The sequence below is a fragment of the Chanos chanos genome, chromosome 3 (genome assembly GCF_902362185.1).
Source record: "Chanos chanos chromosome 3, fChaCha1.1, whole genome shotgun sequence".
In the NCBI taxonomy this organism is placed as follows: Eukaryota; Metazoa; Chordata; class Actinopteri; order Gonorynchiformes; family Chanidae; genus Chanos; species Chanos chanos.
In genome coordinates this window covers 9,877,773-9,904,232 of record NC_044497.1, presented here as the reverse complement: position 1 = coordinate 9,904,232, position 26,460 = coordinate 9,877,773, and the positions used below count along the sequence as shown (strand labels likewise).

Genomic DNA, 26,460 nt, shown 5'->3' with positions numbered 1-26,460 from the left:
CTGAGCCCTCCCTGATGACATTCAACTTCCAACCTTTTACTCTCTATTCCAACATGCATGACCAATCACAGCCTTGGTAATGGAGACCTTCAAAAGAGCTATTACAAGACCAGCACCACAATGGACAGGCATCGGTTCCAGTGTTCATTACCAGCGCTTTAAGAGTGACTGGCCAGTCTGCTAAATCATGCTCTTGAGTTGATAGTTTAAAATAGATCCATCTCCTGGCGTATTCCGTTTAACCTTCCAAGTCTTTCATTTCTGATAAAGAAGAGCATGTTTATTCTGTTAGGATTACATATGACGTGCTTTTTAACCCTGATGATGAGCAGATTCTCAATCGGAGCTTTAAGTGCTTTTTTGGACAGAATGATTTTCAGACAGGCAGTGTCAGGGCCAGCAAGCCTAGCCATCCCGACAGTACTGTACAAACACTGGCGCTGTTTGGACAAACCCCTGGTGCAGGGGTGGTAGGGTTCCAGACATCCTTATGCCGGAATCCTCTCCCTCCCCAACACACACACACACACGCACGCACGCACACACGCACGCACACACGCAGTGGAACTGCCAGTCCCAGCACACTCCTAAAGTATACTCACTCATTCACTCACACACACACACACACACACACACACACACACACACACTCTTGCGCGTAGACATTTTAGGACTAATTCCATTGAGAAATCATCTTTCCAGCATTGTAACGCTGGATTAATACTAAAAATACTAAAAAATAATACTAATACTAAAAAAAGCATAAGAAAAAGAAATTCTCTTCAGTGGCAGAAACATAAAGAGAAAATTAAACAACTTCTAATAATCACACATCAAGATGCTAAAAGGTTCACTTATGTCTTTGCTTTCTCTCACCAAGATCATCATGCTTTACTGGTTCACCTAAAAAGACGACAGCTCATTCAAAAACACTGTTGCCAAGGTGATCACACAATCCACCACCCCTGTTCTAGGTTCTTTAATTTGGTATCTGTTTGTTTCATAATTTACTTTAAAATTGTTCTATGTGTCTGTAAAGCTCCAAGTGGTCTAGGACCTACACACATCCAAAGTGTGTAGTAGTGTATGTTCCACAACATGGTTTAGGGTCATCTAGTGCAGGCTTACTGAATATGCCGAGAGCAAAACAGAAGAATGGCTTAGCAGCCTTTAGTTTTTGGACCTAGGATCTGGAACATTCTTCCATTGTATACTTTGCCAAACACCCCCTGATACTACCTCAGAAAGGACAAAAGGCTTCTCATGAATTATCTATTTGTTTCCACCCCCCCCCCCCCCCCATCAACCAGGTCCTTTATTTTCATCTTCTTTGCAAGTATTCTGAATTTTTATCATTTCATTTCATTAATGAGATTTGTTTTATTCTTTTATGACGGTTATAAGTTGTTTTCTTCTCAATTTATACTTTTGTTGGCTAGTACTTCTATTATATCTGTAAAGCACTTCAAGCAGATGACTTATGTATGACAGACACTGTATAAATGAACTTATTATAATTATTATACAGGCAATCTTTGTAAATAGTATAAATCAGTTGAATTAAGATGCTGCTACTATACAGTGTAGCAAGATCATGTCTTCTTCAAGCTAAAATGTTGTAACTGCTGCCTATGAACATGACACTCATCTTTTCAACAGTGCACTTTTTACAATCTGGTCAACTTAAAATAGCACTTCTATTTTCTGCTCTGGATGGAGGTCTGGAAAGAGGTGATGAATTACACTTTCATTCTAATTTCCCTCATTACTGTAAAAAAAAAAAAAAAGTATCATAATCAGCAACAGAGGCAAACTGCAGCTTTACCAAAACACTGTTCCACATGACCTCTGTTACCCTGTTGCTTAAGAAAACCACTCACAAACCTTTACCACTCAACATTTGAAGGCCTGGTTGCCCTTGCGTTCCATGGTTTCCAGGAGTGATGGCAAACAAAGCAGAGGAAGGTCCTCCACAATTTCACACTGGTTAAGCAGAGACCTGGTATGTGGGTGATTAGAATGTGATGTTTGTGTATGAGGCTGCCGTTTGGAGGACTGACAACATCCCCATGCGCCCAAGAGACTGTTATTCAGCCTACTGTAGTGGAGGAGAATACAGCTCAGTTAACTGGAGAAGCACCTGATTCAAACTGCATGTTTTAAATGCGCAAGCACTCCCTTTCATTCCAAAATAAGCCAGCGCTGGAAAAAAAAAAAAAAAAAGTGTTCCACTGAGACATTCAGCAAAAGTGGCTCGGGTTTTAGCCCCCGGGTGAGATCCTCAAGAGCAGACACACTCCAAAGCCTGTAATGAATATGCCAGTCAGGAATCCCGTGGACCATGTCGTCGTGACGGATGGATAGAAAAGCAGGGGTGGACGGCTGGTGCATAACCCACACACATACACACCAGCTGGCCATGGGTTGAGGAGCAGACACTCCTACACTGGAAAGTCAGTGGTGCACTTTTTGGCAGAGTCAAAACAGAGCATCGAGGCTCCATTTGTGTCTGATCGGTAAACGGTTTGGTTGCGAACCTTGACGGCAAACCTTTACGAGGTAAACCTAGATTTTTTTTATTTTTTTTTTCCCCCAAGTGGAATGCAATTACAGAAGAAGTGGGTCTTGCACGGGCATTTTAAGTCAGACATTTTAGATCATTTGAAGTTTGTACCTGTTTTTGTTCTCATTCCTTCTCATCAGCAACACACATCTGTTTTGAGCCATGCCTTCCGTGGATTCTGGACATTAATGAAGGGTACAAAGAGGCTTTCTTCCAGACCATAGCAGAGCCTCGAACAGAATGCATCGTCTCTCTCCTTCCTTATTGTTTTTAAGGATTAGTGCAAATGACCCTGTAAATTAGCCTCTACTGTATTAATCAGGGCTAAGCTGGGGGAATAATGTTAGGGACGGAGGGAGAAGAAAGGTCTTGGAGGTTCAAAGGAGAAAAACAAAAAGGCCACTATGGCAGCTTTCAGCCCAACACACAGCTGCCAAAAGAGTCCGAGCGTTCAAAAAAAAAAAAAAAAAAAAAATGGGGCAATTTTCAGATTAATGGACTACAGGACAAGGGTCCTTTACTGCGCTCCCCGAAATCTTTGCCCTCCCCCTCCGGGTCGCCCCCACCAAAAAAAAAAAAAAAGTGAGCGCGGGACGTAGAGGCATCTAGAAGTGGCCGAACCACACAGCTGTGTTTTGTACTGCGTAGTCTTGTCAGAGACAATACGAGAGAGAGGTTCTTGGCAAGAAGTGGGCTGCCACTGCTACTTGTGGTACAGGCCTCAAACCACATATTTTCATGCACCCTGAACCCCTGTTGACCCGAGCGGTAATGTGGCTTAGATGCTGAGTAGTTAACCTCAAAACCCTCAGCCTCCTGGGCTTCAACAAACTCCTCAAACTCTGCTTTATTAGGGCTACTGGGGACACAAGCACAACAGGTAACACAGGTTGAAAACTTGTCTTCAGAGGAAGATGACTGGAAAAGGTATGTAAAAAGTCCTGATCCAGAACATTCTTTCTGATCCCAAGGGACTGCTTAAAATGTAAATTATGTCTGGCTGAATCCTTTCTGCTCTCTCCTTCTTCCAATAAGAGACTGCTGCCAAAAGCAAAATTTGGAGACAATGGCTGTATTAAGGTTATACATAATCATCACAAAAAAAACGGTAGTCCTTCATTTAGTCATGGCAAAGTTAAAGTTTTGTACCTTTTCGTCCATGGCCAGCAACAACAGGATGCAAAATGATGATGGTTGCAATTTTGCTGGGTTTTTGCTTAAAGCAAACATGCTGGTCATTAGAGGCTTTCCTCATTCATTCATTTAAAGCAAATCATTGTGTTCATTAGATGCCTTGCACATTCATCTCCACTGCAAATGAGGGCTCTTGTCATACAAAAGAGAACAGCTATAATTAAACTAGATGACACAATCCAAAAGTAAATCAGCCATTCATAAAAGCCTGAGTCTCCACAATGAAAATTTCAAAGTAGCCTAAATCCTCTTTGCCTTGCTTTTAGTCATTTTTCTCTCTCTCTCTCTCCCTCTCCCTTTCTCTCTTACTCGCTCTCTCTAATACGAGGTCTATTAAAGTATTACGACATTGATTCTGCACACATTACAGGGCATAGCATTTCATTGTGATTTTTTAAGAGGGGGAAAAGGTAAGGTTGAAACTCAGATGTACTGATTTGAACTTCAAATTGGCAACATTCGAATATAGGATCTCAGCCATGGTTAATGAGGTTTGTGTGAATGAACGTTGTGGGAGACAGACACTGCGTGCGTGCAGGATGCGAGATCTTTCAATTTCTGCAGATTCTGTTAGCATAGTGTTGCATGTTGATTACTCCCATAAGGGACAGGAATGATTGCAGAGCCGCAGAAGTTGAGAATGTTTGAGGTTTGGGTTTCGCAAACATTTTTCTAATGCGCCACGAATTTGGCCTCACTGCTCTACGCTGCCCCGCTCACACTGAAGAACGACTGTGTGAAATCCAACAGAGTCCTGCAGGCCCTCAGCCAGAGAACAACACAGGCCACACGGAGCCCCAGTCAACGAGCACTCTGTCCATCGCCACGGATACACACACCGACACACACACCGACACACACACACACACACACAGAATTAGCGTGCTGAATGATCCCGCTGTAAGGTTATACTGATACGAAACTGTGGTCAATCAAAAGACAAATAAATGAATATTAAATAACTGAACTGAGGGCACAGGAGGTGATGGAAACATTTCCAGGAGAATCAATGGACAGTGAAGAAACCCTGGCTGTGATCCTCACAGCTCTCAGACCAGTTCAATCAATTGGTCTTAATAGAACGCGATATAGAGCTATAACGTCTAGAAGGGGTGCGTGCGTGCGCGCATGTGTGTGTGTGTGTGTGTGTTTGTGCTTGTTCTTTGCGCAAAGCTGTTGTCGTTGTCTTGTTGACAGGGCACAGCGCTGATTACGTGGTGAGAAGAGGAATGTGCAGCTTCACTGAAGTGGTTTTACTTTGTTCTTACTCCTGCAGCCCATTCGACTTAATCACTGTGGAAAGAATGTCGTAGAGATGAAGGGGGCGAAGCGTGCTCTCATCGAGTAAGGATAGCTTTCACTAATGACACATTACACACACATCATCACATCACAATGAGGAATGTCTCCAGCTCCAGCCAATTATTACTGTCAGCGTTGCATTGCAGTGCGCGAGCAAAATTAAAAAGCGTTTCTTTCCATCGCTGTTTGTGTGCTTAATAATGAAAGACTAGTATCGTTATTAGCATCGGCTGGTAACAGCAGCGGTCTAAGCTCATTTATGCAGGAGGATGACGGATCTTGGATGGTTTCTGAATCTGGTGAAAATGTACTATTGAATAAAGTTACAGAGTGCCTGAGATGTAACTAGGGTTGCATGTTGGGAAGTTTCAGTTGACCAGGAAATGTTTTACACTGTTTGTCTCTCTGGGGTCCGGATTGTTTGTGCGGTTCTGAACAGCAGATGTATGTGGTACTTTTTAGAAGTGGTTCCAGCAGTTGACTATGTCTCAGAACAGCCTAAAAAACTTTCAAAATGTAATTTAAATGAAGTGAGGGGATCATCATCACTCATTTGCCATGATACATAAAACCACTTGAGGATCAATTGGCTGTGGGTAGACATGCCAACAAGCACATTAATCCATCTGTTTCATCCAACAAGAACATGAAGATCTTTTGCAGTAATGATTTTTCAGATGAACAACGTTAGCATATGACGGGACAGGACAGGACGGGACCAAGTAACCAAACTCCAGTGTTGACAAAAACGTCTCATTAGTTTTACTGGAAAGATTTAAGGAATATGGGAACAACTATTCCGGTCTGACTTCTGAAGCCTATTTAAAACTTTCACGTGAAGACACTGATAGCCCCAAAAACCATTAGTATTTGACTCTTAAACTAATTCGTCCGAGAGGCTTTGATAACAGCGTGAGATTTGATTAGATCCAGCTATTTTAATACATTAATTGAATATATGTAAAGGAATGAGAGTAACTTTGTGAAAACGGTACAAACTACTACTGAGTTAATCTGCAAACGCTGAAAAGAAAAGAGAACCTGGTCACGGCCTCTTCATTAATTATGAATGCATGTAGATATATGATTAAATTAATCCGACCCCTACAGACTACAAAGTCATGTTAGCAGTAGTGCCAGGTGGTCTAACGGAATTAATACGGATTCTAAGGAATGCTAAGAGGGAAATGATTAAAACATACAAGAAGCTGCCCTGTGTCCAAGGCATACTCGTGTGTGTGTGTGTGTGTGTGTGTGTGTGTGTGTGCGTGCGCGTCCACTTCCATTGAGTCTGTGCGTCCATGTGTGTTTGCGTATGCACATGTGTGCACGCAGAAGCAAATCAGGGCCAAAGTTCAGGCGGAGAAACAGGAATGCTGTGCGAAACCCTCAAGTGACTTTCCCATCAGACGACTAACGTGAGCAGCGCTGACTCCGGTGGCACTTTCTCAACGAACCAGGGGCAGCCACGTAAAGCCACACCTTCCCAGAAATTCCCCATGGCTAGAACAGCACTGCGCAGCACTTCAGCTGTAAATCTCAGCCAAAAAAAAAATCAAGGCTATTTTAAACCGCTTTTTCCTCTTTGTCTGTGTTACCAATCAGTTTTCTGAGCACTGTATGGGAAAGTGAGTAACCTTGGATCGGTTTATGATTTTCCATAATCCATCATTAACAGTGATGGAGTAGCCCAGTTCTCCTCAGAAGTCATATTGGCTTTGAATAATGATGGCAAACACAAGGTTTATGGTGTGAAGATGAGGAGGCATGCAAAGTTCGCAGTCCCAACCTGTTCTCTGCAGCCACTCAGGAAGTAATATATCTGAGAGTGCCTGCAGCATCTCTGTGAGTGTGGGAGAGTCCAGCTTGCAGGCTTAAACACACAGCGCCCAGAATTCAGGGCTAAGCAAATTCCATTCATCTCCTCCTGAACTTGGCTTTGGAAGAGATTAGCATGGTCTCGTAAGTCCCCAACTTACCAGCCACCTGCAAGGCTGCAAAGCCGTACCGCTGAAGTATACAACTTCCTCAACGTTCTTAGAAGGTACATGCTACGGTTAAAACCAAAAGGGCAAAATCTCTAATTGTAAGATTATATAAAAACGAACCCAAATAGAATTTAATGAGGTTATTGGGCGATCTGGTCTGAGGCTTTTACTTTATCTCAGAAGCAGTAGCCTAAGCAGGACATTTTTGTGGGTCTTGGTCAGCTGGGAGGTCTTGTTGTTGCATTTTTAAGAGATTTAAAAGATTTCCAGGAGCCTGGTCCTTTTATAGAAAACTAGTTTAATGAGGGAAGAACAAAACCAGATTCAAAAAGAAGAAAGACAACAAAACTAAAGTAGTGTAGAGCCTTTCAAAGATGTTGGCTTTGATCAACTTCACATATGACAAACAACAGACGAGCAGACACAATAAAATACTTTGAGTGGGTGAAAAAAAAAGGAATATTAACGACAGCGGTGATGACTGTTTCCTTTTTACTGTGATAAATAATTGTCATATCGTTGTCTTGTTGCAAAAAAAAAAAAATCTATTTTTTTTTTTTAAAGATCAGAACTGCTTACCATATGACTTTAGTTGTCTAAAATCCGTCATACAATAAAATTGTGATGTTAATAAACAACTATTTTGAGAGCATTTGGTGATAATAACATTTACAGATTTTTTCAAATCTTTCTGTCCCCGTTATCAATTCAAGACTTCTGTATGGAAGCCTCACCACATTTCATTTGCCAAATCAAGACCCCTTCATAAATCTTTGGGTTTTTAATCTTCCTCAAAACCACAAGTCAAACATGTCCAAATATACATTATTACCACAAAAAGAGAAAATATTCAAATTGCTTCAATGGGTTTCCACTGAGGTAATTGCTCTAAATAAAAAAAAAAAAAAGGAGGAAAAAAAAAATCCTCTTTTCCATGAAATCAGCAACCAGCTCCCGCATGAAGACCTGGGTAAGCCAAGCTAATTTTTGTCTGAGTTTTGTATAATAGCTACTTGAGTAATTCTTATATTTCACTCACTATGTGCTGTCCTGAGGTGTGGCAGCACTACAGACCCAGAGACATAAATCCTGGTTCTGTGTTCACCCATTCTGTTATTTTTTTTTGTTTTCTGTTTTTTTGTTTAAATTTTTTTAAAGTAGAAATAAGTTGCGTTGTCAGGCTTAGGTGGACCTAATATGGAGTTATCTGCAGCTTTGGAGTTTCGTTCTCTTTGAACACAGGTTATTCATTGGCACAAGCAAGTGAATGGCTCTGCTAAAGCAGTTTACGGATTTAATGAACCATACGCATTCAGAAATGATTAATGAGCCCTCCTCAAGGGGCTGTTGTCTAACAGATTTGTTTCTAAGGTGGTGAATCGTTCTGACATGGTGCAGCAGTTTTTAGGTATTGTAAGTATATCCTATTTTTTATGTGTGTGTGTGTGTGTGTGTGTGTGTGTGTAGCACCTTTCCATTGTTATTACAGATGGAAACTGTCATTAAAATTTTGCCAGTTTGTAGGCACCTCACCAATAACTTGACAATTGGGCTCAGGACAACAAATTAAGAAACCGCACAAATCGGGGGAGAGGACAGTGGTTGCCAACAACTATAGCAACTAGAGAACTACTCACATACATCCAGAGAAAACAGTGAAACTGAGGTAACAAAATACACATGCCGTAACATAGAACAACTCAGCTGAATCTTACCCTGACTAAACAAGTAAGCCGCTCTCACAGGCGATCGAAGATATGATGCTTTTTGCTCCAACTCCAGTCGTGCAGCAAGAAAGGACCTCAGAATCTGTGCTAATATTAAACTATGAAATACATTTCTGATGACAACTTGGTTCATTAATCTACTAAGGACATGGTATAAGATAAATGTTTTTAAAAACAATGGTAAAATATGGGTGACATTTAACTGAAATATATTGCGATAAGTTGCCAGCAGATCGCAGGAGCTTGGTGAAAACTGAAACGGTGTGAATGCTGGAGAGGTTCTGAAGGGAATTTTAGAACAGAATTTTAGTCAGAGGACTAGGAGGGAAATGACTCTGTCAGCAGCCCCTGGCCAGGGTATTTCTGCCATGGCGTGAAATGCTACACTCCCAGAATGTGGAGCATGTGCAGACAGATTCCCAGGAAACTGTAGGAAGACACAGACCATGAGAAAAGCCACTCATGACCCCATCTGTCATAAACAAAGTCTTCAATCATAGCAACATAATGCTTATTTGATGCCACTCAAAGACACAGGCATTTTTACCCTTCAATGCAATCTCAGCCCGTAACTATGTGAAGACACACAAGCACGCATACATACACACACACACACACACACACACAGTCACACATTCTTTATCATTTCAGCAGATACTCTTGGCTACAGTCTCTTGTAATTCAATTAACTGGAGCTGCTCTGGCATCTTTTCCAATACCTGTATTTAAAATTTACACCTCCTGCATGAACTGTATATGAAGCCATGCAGTGGAAAAAAAAAAAAAAAAACCCAAAAAAAAACAACAACTCATGGACAGACATGGCACAAGATCCAACATATACAGACAGGGGTCAGAGCAAATGCACACAATTTGCACAAGTTTTAAACAACACTGCCCTAAAATCTAGTGCAGTCAATCAACAAATGATGTAGACTCAAGTTTTTTAAAAAGATGCACGTTTGCTTCATGAAAAACCTAGAAAGAAAATGCCAGATATTTCATTGTAAAACGTGTCAGCGTTTTTACAGTCTCCAAAGAACATTGTACATTTTAGTCTGTATCAAGAAAAACAGTAGCTTAGTTTTCCAGTGCTTGGCACTAAAAATATTTACCTTTTCTATGTTTATTCCCATTTTTAAAAACGCAGTTATAAATGTAAATGACGTAAAAGTCATAGCCGAACAATAACGCACTGAAAGCTTTATGGGAATTTCACTCCGGTGAAAACCACAGGAGAGGTAAACCGAGCGAGACCGCGGTACCTCCAGGAGCGTACCCGACCGCGCGAGCACGGTCACTCTGGCCCAACCGGGTCATTGTGGAACCCGCTCGATCTGTTCTTCAGCAACGGCAGAGGGAAAGAAAAAAAGAAAAAAAGAAAAAAAAAAAAGGGGGGGGGGGGGGGGGGGGGGGGGCAAATATCTGAAAGTGAGGCATGCTGTCTTTAATTAGGCGAGCCGTCGCTGGAGCTGTGGGCCCAGTCATCCTCTCCAAACTGTTCCCCATTATCTCTATTCTGGAGCGGCGGTGGATGAAAGCGCAGCCCCCCCCCCCCACCCCCGGCTGCACCACCTTTTGAGCGGCGCTCGCTCCGATGCATTCTGACGGCTGCTTAATTGTACGTGATACAGGCAGGCCCTTTTCTCTTTCAGATCTAACACAGACTACTTCTCTCCGGGGAGCAGATTACCCAACAACAGGGTTGACATGGAAAGGGACAGTGTGGTCCAGGAAAAGTAGGTTGGGGTAAGTATGGTTATGAGTGTCTGTGTGTGTGCGAATGAGTGTGTGTGTGTGTGTGTGTGTGTGTGTGTGTGAGAGAGAGTGAGAGAGAGAGAGTGTTTGTGTGTGAGAGAGACAGAGACCAGGGAGCATTGCACTACGGTCCCTCTGACCTCTACTGAGTGAGTACAACAGGACTGAAACCTCCGTGAAGTCCAGCAGGGTTCTGCCTTTCACTCACTCTCCTGAGAGGCCCTCTTCACCCTGTCCTCTCTTCCATTTCCCCCCCCTCTCTCTCTCCCTCACTCTCTCTCTCTCTTCCCATCTAACCTAACTCCACCTCTCCCCTTTGCCTACCCCTGCTCTGTGTAACCAGCGACCTTAAAAAACAGTCTGTCACACTAAAAGGGTTCCACACAGCTGCACTACCAACTTCAGCTGTGTGTGTGTGTGAAGTTCACCATAGCTTAAGTGACAGTTTTCTCTAAGGCTGACCACTACTGCTTCTGGCTGATTTCTCGAACTCTTAATACAGTCCCTAGATTTTCCCTCAGTACCACAGAGGGAGCTTTCTCTCATTCCTTAGGGGAGGTAAGTGTGATGTTTGCCTATGATGTCCTCAGATGCACTGGAGAGAGTGTGCGCAAACACTTGGTGGTGCTATTGTAAGCTCCCTTCAACCAGGGAATCAGTCAATGGGTGCATGTAGTAGCGCTTTTTCATGAGATTGTGTAGTTAACCTCTCACATAAAACAGTGCTCTGGTTCTCCGTTGGCGCGGTTTGATGTCAGTGAGACTTCAGCGCATCTGTGAAAACACAAAGCCAAGACCTACCACACGGGAACTAAAGCACCCACAATGAGGACAAGCAAATTGAGCTCACACTTAAATACTGTCCACTCCCAATAACAACCATGATATCACGCATCCTGCTCTTTAAATTACACATCCTCACTTCCCGAGGGAGCACTGTTATTAAGCACAGAGATAAACAGCCACTTAAATGTGTGGCTCAATTTCCTGTTTTAAAAATCACCCTGCCTGTCCCTGGAAGTCTCTCCAAACAGCTAACGCCGTGAGCGCCAACGGAAAATATCTTCAGAACAATAACCTCACAACACCTTAAACAGTCACATGTGAGAGTATAAGGAGAGAGCCCAGTGCCGGTGCTAAAAGCCAAGCGTGTGCCTCTGTTTCTCAGAGGTGAATGAAAATGACCGGACAGACTGCTATATGTCTGGCAAAGTGGCAAAAGTCATTTGTTTGACATAACGGCAACAAATGTATGGCACTGGTTAGAGGAAGGGAGGCATGTGATAAACAGCCAATCATTCTCGGTCAGAGAACGGCACAGGGGGGAAAAAACGGGCAGTGCTATGTCATCAGCCGACACCGCTGCTTTTGATTTAAGTCCATAAATGAACACGGATGGCAGGAGTAAAATACCTTACACATGTCCACGGCTGCTGGGAAAGAGAAAATCCATACAGGATATTAAATCATTCTGTGTGAATACCCTTTGACAGCTACACACCATTGTGTGCGCTTGCGCGCGCACACACACACACACACACACACATAGAATATAGAAAAATGAACAAAACGTTTCAGTGTTTCAGTAAAACTACATTTAATATAGACATTCAGTAAGCTCCTTTTACACACACACACACACACACACACACACACACACGCACGCACACGCGCACACACACACACACGCATGCACACGCGTGCACCATCCTACTCTCTTCCTTTCGTGGGAATAATACTTGGTGTAGATGATTATAAATTCAGTTCAGGATCTCTTTCTCATAGTGCATCCAGTCTCAAGTTTCTTGTGACGACTAAACAGCTACTGGGATAATATTTGTGTTGGCGGTGCCGGCTCGGGAATCCTAAATTATTTGTAGCAGCTGTAGCTTTTGTTTATATACAGTCATGCAAAAAGTGCTCAGCCTATTCTTTTTGGCATATCAGACACGTCTACACATGGAAATAACAAAAACATTCACATTCATTTAATGCTAATTGAGCCTGGTGCAACTATTTGAGAAGGCTTTGAACGAGACTGTAGCCAGATTGCATTTAGAGGAAGGAAAAAAAAAAAAAAAAAACCATTAAAGGAGAATTGCGTTGTTGTTTGGTAGTGCTTACACAACCAAAACAAAAATATTACAAAAATGTGGAGACAAATTTGAGTAGTTCAAGAAATATTACAATTAATAAGAAATGTGTAAGTAAAACCATGACTCTCTGATATGAATTTCATCACAAACAAGTTTGGAGAAACAAGATTTGCTGAGAATGAACATTCACTAACTTTTTTTTTTTTTACTAACTTTCTCTTTTTTTCCAAAATAATGACCATTCATAGAATGGCTGTCAAATTGAACCAATACAAAGATACAAATAAATGCACCTATCTTTTTCTTTTTTAAAAACTTTAAACATTACTGCATGCACCTAATTAAATGTTCTTATTACGTTTTATTTATAGTACAAATGCACATGAGCATCAGTGTGCATTTTAGCAGATGCGCCTGATTAGTACGTGTAAATATAATCCACAGTGTTCTGGCTTTATGGAGCCTCAAAACCATACTAGTCTCATTATCCCTATTCCCACACAATCTCCCTCACTAAAAACACTAAACATACACACATAGCCTAAAGCATTGTAAAAATAATATACATCATACACTCCCACTGAAGTGGCAAGTCTCCCCTTTTCACCAGACTGCAGTTAAATAGCTGAAGCAGAGCATGAAACGCCTGAAGTTTCTTTAGCGCGTCGTTACAGTTTTGACAGTTTATCCGGAAGACGCTCTTCAACAGTACATTCATTTAGGGAGCCACTGGCTCAGCCAAATGTACAGACAGACTCATTTCGGGTGATTTATGCTTGCATTAACTTCACTGATTTGCAAATACATTAGCTCTTAAGTTCACACTTTGGACTGCAAATGCAAGAAATTTCCCCTAAATGAATCAACACCGAGTTAAACAAAAAAATAAATAGAACTGAATGAATTACACTTCTGAGGTAGTGAGTTAAAGTCATTTAAAAAAAAAGTCATGAGTGAACGTGAACGAGTGAGGCTGATTTCGTTGAAAACTATTTTGAAAAAAAAAAAAAAAAGGAAAGGGAAAAAAAAAAACAGAAACAAGGGGACCACTGCTGAAAGTGCAAAACAGCGTGTTGTATCAGTTTACACAACTGTGCCGGCATGGTTTTTTACTGAGGTCGTTATTTCATTCAGGTCTGTGACAGATTAGAAAACAGTGAATTAATCAACCATATAACAGAGGGGGAGAAAGCCTAACAGTTATAGAACGTGTTAGTTTCTCATCGAAGAATTTGATAATGAGAGAGAATCATCCAAGTGAAAAATTTCATGAGCCTACGGAATTGCCGGTGTAATCTGAACTCATGTACCGCACAGCTACAAACTCCCATTGATAAAACTGGAGCTGACAGCATACTTAGACTTGATAGAGATAGCTAAAGCTTGTCTAGAAAGCCAAATGCACTTCAGGGAAAGAAAAAAAAAAAAAGAAAGAAAGCGTGTGAGGGAGGAAAAAAGAGAGAAAAAAAGAAAAGTACCTGAAAGGCTGGAGTACAGATGTCTTCTGCTTGAAGGAGAGGTTCTCTCACTCTCTCTGTCTGTCTCCTCGCTCTTCTGCTCATAAAGCTTGAGTATTTGAGGGGACCACACAGCTCCTGGAAGACAACCTTCCTTCTCTAATCCTTTCTTCAATGTGATGACACTCACTAACCCCAACCATCTGTTGAAACACGTCCTCCAGCACTCAGCACGGTGGTGTGTCAAGACAAACTACCCAGTCCAATCAGAGGGGCGCTGGGTGGCTCTTCTCGGGCAGTAGGCAGGGACAAGGACACAAGGAAATACTACGAGATGTTTGAAAACTCTAGGCACAGCAACCTGAGATTCAGAGAGAGAGAGAGAGAGAGAGAGAGAGAGAGAGAGAGAGAGAGAGAGAGTGAGAGAGCAATGGGAGGGTGGATGGGGGGTAGAAGGGGAGGGGGGTGAGTGTGTGTGTGTGTGTGTGTGTGTGTGCGCGCGCGTGTGGGTGCATGCGTGTGTGTGTGTGTGTGAGAGAAAGAGAGAGAGAGTGTGTTAGAGGAGAGAATGTGTGTGTGTGAGAGCAGAACAGAGGGAGTGAGTGAGTGAGTGAGTGAGTGAGTGAGTGTGAGAGAGAGAGAGAGAGAGAGAGAGAGAGAGAGAGAGAGAGAGAGAGAGAGAGAGAGAGAGAAGGAGAGAGAGAGACAGAGAAGGAGAGAGAGAGAGAGAGAGGGGGAGAGAGAGAGAGAGAGAGAGAGAGAGAGGGAGGGGATTGTACCTCCTGACCAGCTATGTTACCTCTCGACTCGAATGCATCCCACAGAAACCTAAAGTCCTTCTCTTTATTGTGCGCACACACACACACAAACGCACACAAATAGTTTGTTCAGTGTCTCTAAACCCTGACCCTGTGAAGCCCTGCTCTTTAGCGGAGTGAGTGGTCAGTGGAATTAAAGTAATAAAGTGCAGTATGATCTGTGAAGCAGACTGCAGTTTGCACTAAACTGTTAGATGTGCACTGCTCACACCTCCCTGTGATAAATCCCCACACTGTCTCTGCTGCATTCCTGTCCTTCACAATCTATCGCCTAAAGTAAGAAAAAGGGGGGAAAAAAAAGAAAGACAGAGAGTGAGATTGAGAGATTGAGAGAGAGAGAGAGAGAGAGAGAGTGAGTGTGAGTGAGTGAGATAACATTCCAAGTTTTCTAGTCTAGTTTTAAGGCACTCTGATTCAATACAAAGATAATTTGATTTTGTGCAACATAACCATTGTCATTATTCACGGCACTTGTTTTAAAATGGATATGACGTCAGAAAGCTTTGTGGCACGAAGCGCTTACAATATTTTTCATTTTTAAAAAAATGAAAAGCAAAATAAACAACTGTTTCAATAAAAGGGAACATCAACATTACGCAAATCAATTAGTCCTTTGATTATTTGACAAAACACAGAGCTAAAAAAAATGGGTTGGGATGGAGACCTAACATGCTTTTGAAGTTTGTTTATGCAGCTACAATGCTTTCAAACACAAACTCAAAGTTGAATACGCATTTTTCTCTCTGTACCCACATAAATGGAAGTTCATCAGTGGTGGGGTAATGAAAACAAAGAGGGCTAAGTGGTCTATTTGCAAGCTCTGAGCAGCTTTCACACCTGTTTTCTTCAGCACAGGTTTCACTCTGGGTGGCAATCAATCCACTCAGAACCAGATCTTCTCAACTGGTCAAAAAACCAAGCAAACAAGACTGTTGTCAGCTTCTCAGAGGTTTACTCAAGCAAAATACTGTCCTTGTTCTACACTCTTTCATCTGTTAATGATAATAGGTGAATGTGTGTCATCTTTTCTCGCTGCGTTAATGCTCTCAGTGGGGAAAAGTCACTTTGACTTGATGAAGCGCTAAGTGGGAACACTGATAAAGACCGCCAGATGGCAAAACATGTCTTAACAAATGAGACAATCAGAGTGAGGAGTTTAAACACGAATGCTGTTGGTTAACCGGAGTTTGTTTGTTCAAAAACAGAAAAAAGAGAGAAAGATTTTATCTACTTGGTTGCCTATGAGACGAGAACTTCTGTTGGAGTCCAGATGCCTTTACCCCTGCACTCTCCTTCCAATATGCCACCGAGGATCAGTTTTCCAACACGGACATTCAGCGGAAGCAAAAGCAGCTGAAAAGAGATACTTCCACCTTTTCACCTGGGCTCACGGTGATTTTCACCGCCGTTTAATGTCCAGGATATTGAATTAAATGAAACAAAGGCCATTTTCATCTGGGATACGTGAAACTTGGGAATGGTTCATGCGAGGTCTGGAAAAAGGGGAAGGGGACAGGGGCTTCAGGGGAAGAGCTCAAATTAGATTGACTGAATTCACAAAGGGCACCCCCCCCCCCCCCACCTCCACCTCCAAACACGCACACATATACCCCCACCCAGCTGCACTTCCACACAGGCTGTACCTCAGACCCCCAATCTAAGTCCCAGCCCCCCACTCTCATGGCTAAAGCAGTTCCAAGAGCCTCTTTTTGGCAAACCAAGGAACTAACACTGCACTGGCTCTCTGGCATCATCAATTCCTTGCATTGTACGCAGGCTTGTTGATGGTTCCAAAATGTTTTGAAAATCAAAGTCACCCTTTCCTCGTAAATAAAAAAAAATTGATTTTAAGTCCGAGTAAAACTGAATCTTTGCCCGTTAACTGATTATTTTGTTCACTCTAGATATGCATTTCCACATTGACTTTGGTGTTATTTCTATGTAACACTCCTTTGAAGTTGTTTCTGTTTTCTTATGTGTTAAGTATATGGTGAGGGAAGGCAGGAGAGAGATAGAAGAGAGTGAGCACTAGAGTAAGAGGGACCGGGGGGGGGGGGGGGGGGGGGCATTTGAAGTAGAGGGAGGACACACCGGACTCATCCCATGCCGAACAAAGCTAAAGACTCTGCAGGGGGTTACTGATGCTATGGTGTGCATACTGAGAGTTCTTACACACACACACACACACGCGCGCGCGCGCGCACACACACACACACACACACACACACACACAGAGAGAGAGAGAGAGAGAGGACAATCCTTGCAAGAGTTAACCCCTACAAAGGCCTGCTCTCTTCAAAACGCAGGTGCGGAGAGGAGCTTGTGTGTAAAGTGTCCAGAGGGTGGGGTGAGTGTGTATTTTAGTTGAGGAGTAGGGGGTGACTTGGTTCATTTGTCTCATTAATTACGCTCCAATAAGATCGAGAGGCTGTCACTAGGCATGCGCTTGGCACCGGAGCTTAACAAAGTTAAGTGACATTCACCGAGTTTGTCCTATGCGCCGTCCTCACCGCCATAAACGTGTGACGCTGCTGCCTTCTCAAATGCTGACTGGATCAAAGCATCAGCTGTCACACGCTCTGCCCACATCAAGGTACTAACACACAGAGGATAATGCCTTTATTAACCCCCGAACCTCAGTATGGCAACAACCATCTAAAAATGCAACAGTCAGACTTGTGTGCGAGCGCCAAAGACAGCAACACGCACTAATGCCTAGTTGACCCCCCCCTGGACGTTCCCAGGAGCTGTGCCCTTGAGGTTGGCACAGTGGCTTTTAAAGTTCATGCCAGCTAGGCACAGCTGAATCTGAGGGATAGAGGGGGGAGGGGGGGGTGTGTGTGGAAAGGTCTTAGTGTATATTATCCCCACACCCCTGAGCGTGTGACAGCTGGACGTACTGTGCTTTCTGGGGGACAGCACCTTCTCACATTATATGCTGTGTGCTGATTTTCACTCTCACACACACACACGCACGCACACGCGCAAAACAAGTATGAACACACACGTAAGTAACAGCATCGTAATCACAGTTATTAGTCCCTTCTACTAAATATAGATGATGAATTTACCTTCAGATAATTACGAAAAAGTCAAGACTATTATAGTGTGAAAAGCTGTGATGATGTCAGTCACAATGTGCTGTGGCAGCGACAGCTTTGTTAAGTCACTTTCCAGCTATGAAGAGTACGCTAGCAAATATTAGAGCGAATGTTATGACATGTATTAAATTTTAACAAATGGAAACATTTAAAAGCGCTCTGCATAGTGATAAATGCAGGGCATTCAAGAACAAATGTCTTTGTCCGTCTCAGTCATGTGAAAAGGGGGTTGTTTGAGTTTTAACATCAAAGGCTTGAGTGTTATCACAACCATTAATTCAATTATCTATGACAAGGGAAACGCTGTGCTATTCACTGTCTGTAATCTACCAGCAACTGTTGGGAGGGGATGTAATTATCTGGGGTCAATGAGAAGTAATTTCATGATATAATTAAACCAAAACAGGTCTGTTTATCAGCTATCAAAATGACGGCAAACCGCATTTTCAATCTTACAGAACAATGGAGGAAGTTACACTTCACTGAAAGCAATGACTTCCAAAAGTGGAAGCGTTATTGTGTGAAAGTAACGTGAGAAATGATCTCTACGCGGCGTCAGTTAAAATGCTAGAAGTCAAGTCCCATTTTCCCCAAATGTAACATTTTTATTCCTTTACCAAATGTTACATGTTTTACATTGCTAGTAACTGCATAATTGTTAGCATGTGTTGAAAACGATATAGTTTGGAAGACAGTTTTCTGTTAAATTTTTTGGGGGATGAAAGTGCTCATAAATGCCACCAGACGCCAAAATAAAAACAATTCTGGGTTTAAGCTGAAACAACTGTCAAAAGCGCGTGTATTTGTTCAGTCATCTTCGCTATCTGCCAAAAGCAATCAATAGGGGAACGTAGGCTACATTTTGATCAACACATCAAACAATGTATTCTTTTCTGTGGCCCCCATTGCCCATAGATGTTGAAACAGAATACAGAAGTCATTTCCTCTCCATCTGCCACTGCAGCAGTCTCTACTGCTTTATCAAGACTGTCATCTCCATTCCTATATGGGCCTTCCATTTAACTCAGTCAGAAAACCCGGAGAGCTGAAACAAATTCTCCACGGACTACTCTGGAAATGTACTACAGACAGCGGATAGATCAAATTCGTCCATGCGATACCTTCATTATTACGTCTTTAATCGTTCTTTGTTGTGCTTAGATTTATTTTTTTCACCCCAAAGTAAATTTACTGGGGTCTAATGATCTAAAGACAATATGCTTAAAGAAGTGTTTCTGACGTTACTTTTACGCATGGATTATGCAATGATATTGAGCAAGTATTTTGTTGTAGAGTCTGAGGGAACAGGAGGAAGAAGAAATAGGTGAAAACAGGATGGGTGAGTGTAGGACAGGGCTGTAGACTGTGCTATGGAGGAGAGTGAGGTAAGGTTTGCCTGCAGACAGACTCTGATTGAGCCTGATAACTTGCTCTGGTCTCAGGTGCGGAGATCAAAGGCATTCCCCAGTCGGGTGGTGACAGTGACGTAGCTGCAAGGGGCCCTGACGGACCGGCAAGACCGTCCTGGGACCTGTTTGTTCATCCAGTCTCAGAAGAGTGCGGGAATCCCGACACCCCTCTCCAAACACCATCGCTGTTGCCAATGTACATCTGAAGACCCCACAACAGTCGGCGTGACAGAACCTTGCATGACAGCATGCAAAAATTATTAGCTAGTGGAAGCCCCACACGCTAGAATAAAGCGATGCTAATTCTGCGCTCGCAGCAAATGGAGAGCAGCTGTGACCGAGAGAGAGAGAGAGAGAATGCTCATGTGCAGAAGGGCTGTCAGAGAGGACTGTTACTGCTCTGTGTGTAAAAATACAGCATTGTCCAGGCAGTCTACGGTGGGCAGAGAGAGAGCAAATTCCTCTGGTGTAGGAGAACTCCTACTGTATCTTTAGGCTCAAGAAATGAAGTGTGACTAATGTATGAACTGGGTCAAATACTTAACAATTCTAATGATTTAATGTGAAGACAGATATATTTAGTAATGCTCAACAATGTTTGATCAAAATCCTGAATATTACAAAACAAGTACTGTTGAAGATTCTATTTGATTTTTCTCTTATAAAATAATAAGAATTTCTTTTTTTGCCGTTATTAATTTCATTTTTTTTTGTGTGTGTCGCCATACATTGATCATGAAGCAGCAGAAATAAACTACAATAATCACAAATGCTATTTTGGTCACATACAAAATAAATAAAAATGTAACATTACACACTACAAATAAACATGGACCACTCAGTGAGCTAGTTCCAAATGAGATTGGAGCAAAGTTCACCCACAGAAGGAGACCCCAAGTCTAATGGAAAGCGACAAGTTCAAAGTCACAACTCATTCTTTGGCTCAGCTCAGTTAAAACGCAGACCCTGAGAGAGAAAACTGAAAGTTTAAAAAAATACTCAAGATGATTCATACCTTTGGGAAGACGGAGAAAAGAAAAAAAAAAGAAAAAGTTAAGATGCACACTTCCGCTGCCAGCCTTATGGCCCTGTGTGTGCTGTCATACATTTGAAAGTTGTCAAGCTAACATGGCGTTAATGGATTCGGAGTTGGTGGGCCGCATTTCCCCCCCCGTCATTGTAACGACTTTCCTCCTCTTCCATCAACCCTCGCCTTACCGCTGACCTTTGACCTCTAGTTGTACAGCGACACAATTGTGACCCACACTGAACAAATGTAGTAAAGAAAAAAAAAAGAGAGAGAGAGAAAGAAAAAAAAAACCTACAGACAGTATATCTTCTCCTGCCATTATCTCTGTCTCTGAGAGAGCAATGCATCACGTAGCACATCTTGTCAAAATAAGGGCATTGGCAAGAGACTCATCTGGGGCTGTCATTATGTGAATCAGCGCTTGTTTCGGGGGAAGCAAAAGATACTGTGAGCCCAGAGAGATGGGTCACTTGAACTTTCAGTAGCTGGTGTAGTGTTACTGCACTCCGGTATCCTGAAGAACGCACTGTCCCGCACAATGGCGGCGGTCAGGCTTAACGTGGTGGTCTGTGTATGCTACAGCTTTTAAATGGAGGATACTGACAACAGGGCAAGTACTCTCCTGTCCTGTCTCCTCAAACCTTTTGTGTTTGGATCCTTTCACTGGGGTCTGTAGAGGGAAGGAGACGCCACCTCCTACTCCTGCGCACACACACACACACACACACACACACACACACACACTGATGAGGATCTACAGCAATGCAAGTCGTATTTTCTGCCCACAGTAAGAGAGGAAGATGTTTCTGGAACCCCCAAACTCCCTGCAGTGGAGGATGAACAAACTGTAGGAAGCAGTAAGCTCTATTTCTGCCAAATCCACAAGTGACCTAAATTTGGGATGTTTTAAATGTCAAGGTTAAAGCAAAATAAATGATTCATATTTGTGTTGTCTTAGTAGCATGTTTCTTTTATAAAATGCCTGACAATGAATAAAGCAGAAAAAAAAAAAATTGCTGAAGCAATCAATCCATGAAACTAGACAGTTAGACATGACTAGAGCTTGCTAGCCCTCCAACTCCAACAAACTGTTTGAGCTGCATATACATCTTAACAAGACGCAGAGAAGAAAGACGATCTTCCTTTTGTAAACTTTAGTGCCTCTTTGGTTGCTTGGCGATCCAAGTTTGTTTATGCCACAAGAGTGACCTCTTCATTTTCAAACATCTTGACCTAAAATCAGATAAAATTTCACGATCACAGAGAACTCACAGTATTAACTCTTCAGGGGCTCAAGAGGCCTCGGGTTCTCCTCCTCGACGACTAATACTCAGTATCCGGAAGTCTGTTTTAATCCTCTCAGTCTGAGAGGTGAAAAGTGGGAACAAGAGAGAAACTCAAAATCTGTGTCTAAGGAGGCCCTATCTATGCTCTGACATCCTCAAGGCCTGGTTGAATATAATCCCTGAAAGCATGCCACCAGTGGCCCATTCAGAGGGAAAATTTGGATTTCTGTGGGTTAGATAGTCCACTTGATAGTCCCCCCTCGGCACCTGTGATGTGTGGAAGGATACAATAAGAGGAGGAAGTGAAGAGGTAGGTTAACTTGAACGTATCGTTCAGCGGTGATAAGGTGCATCACAGGCCTGCCAAGGACATGTTAACCCTGATAATAACTTCAGCTGTACCATTTATTGTTCGAGGTACACACAGGTATCTGATCTAAGTGGAAAACACATAATCGCTGAATAATAACCATCAGTAAGATTTTCAGATTAATTTTTGAATTAATATTAATATAATTACTGTGATTCACCAGAACATCCAAATGAGAAAGAACAGATCTTCTTGAAATGAGGAACAATTACTGTCGCTCACAGTGCACAAATCCAAGGCAAGCTGCTAAATTAAGTTCAAAGTTGTATTCAAGCGTAGGACATAGGAGAAAAAGTTTCACTGGCTGTGGCTTTTTAAAGAGGTAATTTTGGGTTTCCAGGCAGAGGAAGCAGCACGAGTTTTCTGATTTGTGATTCGCACGCGGGTGGGAAGCGCTTTTAATCTGGCTGCTTGCTTCTGCTCTCAGTCTGAGGAAATAATTACCATGCAAGCGCACCACTAAACAACAACTGCACAAGCACTTGGGCTTTATCGCCCCTCAGGTTATTTTTAACGTTTATGACTGTACCCTTCTGGTGAACACGGGGAGCCAATTGTATGAAAATAGCTGTGGAGAGCCAAACAGCCCACCCCAACCTCCCTCCAGCCCCTCTCAGAGCTCTAACACCTGGCTGTTTATGAAGCGAGCAGTTGAAAGGGGACATTATGGTTGAGCCTCAATGGGCTACATATACTCTCCAGCCACTCACGGAGAGACTGGCCTGAATGGTCACAGCTGCCATCCTGAGAACGGCCTTTTTTAAGGGCTCTTATCACACGAAGCCTGGGTCTGTGTGTGTGTGTGTGTGTTTGGCATGTTGGAAAGACTAAAGGTTGATAGCGTACAGGTCAAGACTCCAATATCGACAAACATATCTGCTTTCACCAAAGCATGGAGAGAACTTCAAGAACTGCTCCAGAGCACCGAGATCCGCAACCCCCCCCCCCCCCAACCCAAATAAAAAACCTCCTCTCCTAGATCATCAGTACTGGCACACGGAGAAACACAAAGAGATTTCATATAATGACAACCAAATCCCTTCTGGCTAGAAGCAGCAAACACATCAGTCCAGTTTATTTTCATATCCCAAATCCATAGCGCAAGGAGAGCAAATATGAAGAGAGTTTATTATGGAATAAGAGCTTTTGTGTTACTGGTGATCATGATGACTCAATGCTGTGGGGAGTCTTGTTTAAGATTTTCCATGACCATGTTTATTAAGGAATGCAAATGGTGCCGCATTGGCCAGTGCTGGTCATCTTTGTGGAGACTGTTAGAGATCGCACAACATAACCATCCAACAGGTGCAAATTCCAATAATACCTCTGTGTTTGGGACTATTGAGCCTTTATCAAACATTGTCCAGCAGCACTTGGCGAATGATAGCCTTGTCCTGATTCGAGACAGGTATAACCTCTTTCTGTCTCAGAAATGCTTGTAGAAGATACTGGAATGCCCAGTTTTTTTTTTTTTGCTTTTGTTTTTTGTTTTTCTATTTTGCTTCATCATCATTCACAATTTCATGTCATCCATTCAATTCTATGCTCAAACAGTAAAATGAAGCCAAGCAATTCCCTGGCTGCCTTTGTGTGTTTGTGTGAACAGTAAACCAAGAGCATCCTGTAAAAGTATTGGAGCTGCACTACTCTCGCCTCTGTGCTAATTGGGGCTCCATATAAACAAAGGGTAGTAAACAATGACAGAAGAGGATATGAACACCCCTGATAACCATAGAAATCCAGTGTGGTAGGGGTCGGGGGTGGGGCCAAGGAATTCAACCCCCTCCTGCCCTCCCTCCCTCCCTCCCTCCCTCCCTCCCCACACACACACAGAAACACACACACACACACACACTGTCAGAGTGGTATTCCCTGTTGCTACATCATAAATATCCACAACTGTGAGTTTGAGTGTTTCACATTGATCAGGTAAGCTTCATCAAGATGCCAATTGTCACACATGCATGTGATCTTTTTATACTGTTACGAGCGAAATGTCCCAATCAATTAAACAAGTTATGGCGATACATTCTCCGCCTTCCATGCCAAGCAATACAGTAGTATCAGATATGCTTCAAAAAAATGGAAGCAAGGGAATGCCCCGCCACCTCCAAACAAACAAAAATTCTAAAATATTATGATATTTTATACCTTCGTAGTTGAGTTTATTCACAGGCCTCTCTATTGAGTTCTATAAATAATGAACACGGGTAATGGAACAATTCTCTCACGCCACCACCTGACACACAAAGCTGTTTCATAAACAAGAGGGCTGCTCCGTCAAACTGATGAGCCATCTGAGGAAAACCTCGACTGATCCCTTGTGAGGGAAAAAGCCCCCGGGGCATGCTCACCCGCACACTAGTGGTGTGAGAGCCCACTGGAACAGAACCACTAATAATCCAATTAGAGCACATCATTTCCTCTGGCATACACTCTTTGAGCAAATGGCAGAATACAACTGGCAGGGTTAAAAAGAAAGAAAAGAAAGGAAAGGATAGTGAAGGAGGAGAAGGAAAAGCCCTCTATGTACTTTTCGGCTAGGGGTATTGAATAAAACGCAAACATCACTTTACAGAGAAGCATTAGATCTTAGCAAACATTATCGGGCCCCTTCGTTCCACTTTGTAACCCTCGTGGATGGCAGGGAGCTAAAGGAGCTTCTTTTGTGGCATTACCCTGTCATACAGCCAAACTTCTCTCTCAGGCTATGCCTGCATACTGATGAAGAGAAGATTGTCCTTGCTCTGTCCACTGCACTGTACCAAAAAATTCTGGCTCTTCTTAACAGACAGAGACTGAAGCCCGTTTTCACTGCGCTAATGAGCAGGAGCTGTTCCAGGAATGACTCGGGCCGAAAAGAGAATTTGAAAACTTGTGCAGGTTACCTTTCCCAGAGAATCAGTGTAGATTATAGAAGAACGCATTATCTGCGTTTAAGCTGCCCACCTTTTCACAAGACATGTTGATCCCTGACTCCTGACTTTTTTGTGCAGTACAGAGATAGACAGATTATCAGCTTTCACTTCCTCTCTCTCACCCACCACTACATCTTTTCTCTCTCATCAGTCAGCAGGAATACTTTCTTTCAGGCTGATATCCTTCAGGTGATGGTGGAGGCAGATTCTGCGTGTTGAGACACAGAGCGGAGAGACATCTCTCTGATGCCTAGCATATCATGTCACTCTTCTACGCGTATGGATGAAAAAAAAAAAACACTTTCAGTCCATGTGTCGTAACGTTTAAGGACAACAGTGAACACGGAGGAAAAACAAACTCAGGAATTCAGAACATAGCCTAGAAATGAGTCAATCTTCCATCCTGATGTATGGAGTCTCTGAATGGCTGAAGAAGAGTGCACTGCTGAAATGGAGAAAAGGCATCATCTTTTTTGTTATAAAGTCCTGCAGCAACCTGATGGACTTTTCATAGGTCGTTCTCTTTCCTATAAGAAAACAAAGCTTTTTAGCTAATGCTTTATTTTACAGTCTGCTAATTACCAGGTATTAACTAGGAAATGAGATGGTACTACAACACAGGAAAGTGCCAAAAAAAAAAAAACCAAAACTGGATAGGAAGTACTAAATAATTTCCTGGTAAGCACATAGAAACCTACAAGGAAACTAGATGGCAACAAAATGTAGTTATTTGGAAAGTAACCATTAGAAATGTATAGTAAGTACTCAGTTATTATCTAGGAACTACATGGAAACCGACTGGGAAACTAGATGGTTAGGGTTGACTTGGGTTAGAGTTAGGGTTAGGGTTGTTGCCATGTAGTTTCCTAGTAGGTTTCTATGAACTTACCAAGAAATTTAGTACTTCCTATCCTAATAACTGTATTTTATTCCCATCTCATTTCCTAGTTAATACCTGGTAATTAGTGGACTGTAAAATAGAGCCTTACCGCTTTTTCTCCTCTCTTTTGAGCACAGGTTTCTGTTTCTGTTGTAGGCTTCTGTGCCATTCTGTCAAGCCGAGTAAAAGTGAAGCCATAGAAAGGCCCGACTGTTACTTTTTAGACAAGCCCATTAACTGCCTTTAACTGACTGATACATCATCTGAAATGGCTGCTTTAGCACCTGATGTACCACTGTAAGATAATGCTGGCATTTTTAGCCCTACAAGGCATTCCTGGCACGCTGTCTTTCTAAGCTCCATGCTTTTGTCCAGTACATCTAAAGAACTGGTCAAAAGGGGATGGAGAGTAGTGAGTTAACGCTATCACCTTTTTATTTGGTTCACAATTCAAACTGGCAATACACAATATACAGCACTTTCCAAAGGTACTTCTAAATCACACTATCCAAACTACTGTGAAACCTCAATCAGTTTATCTTGTTGCAAACAGTTTACTTAAG

The 26,460-nt window shown here is 42.5% G+C and overlaps 2 protein-coding genes across 2 annotated transcripts in view; both read right to left on the bottom strand.

The window, feature by feature from the left end:
* sulf1 (sulfatase 1) overlaps positions 1 to 6,560 on the bottom strand; it is a 30,331-nt gene extending 23,771 nt beyond the window's left edge. The window contains exons 1-2 of the mRNA XM_030767548.1: positions 6,478 to 6,560; positions 3,280 to 3,422 (exon numbers count right to left, since the gene is read on the bottom strand). Of these exons, the coding sequence (XP_030623408.1) occupies positions 3,280 to 3,422; positions 6,478 to 6,560 (226 nt within the window). The remainder of the gene's footprint in view (positions 1 to 3,279; positions 3,423 to 6,477) is intronic.
* A 15,175-nt stretch (positions 6,561 to 21,735) lies between these two features.
* Positions 21,736 to 26,460, bottom strand: part of c3h8orf34 (chromosome 3 C8orf34 homolog) — a 96,509-nt gene continuing 91,784 nt past the window's right edge. Inside the window, exon 16 of the mRNA XM_030767547.1 lies at positions 21,736 to 21,807. Within this exon, the coding sequence (XP_030623407.1) occupies positions 21,736 to 21,807 (72 nt within the window). The remainder of the gene's footprint in view (positions 21,808 to 26,460) is intronic.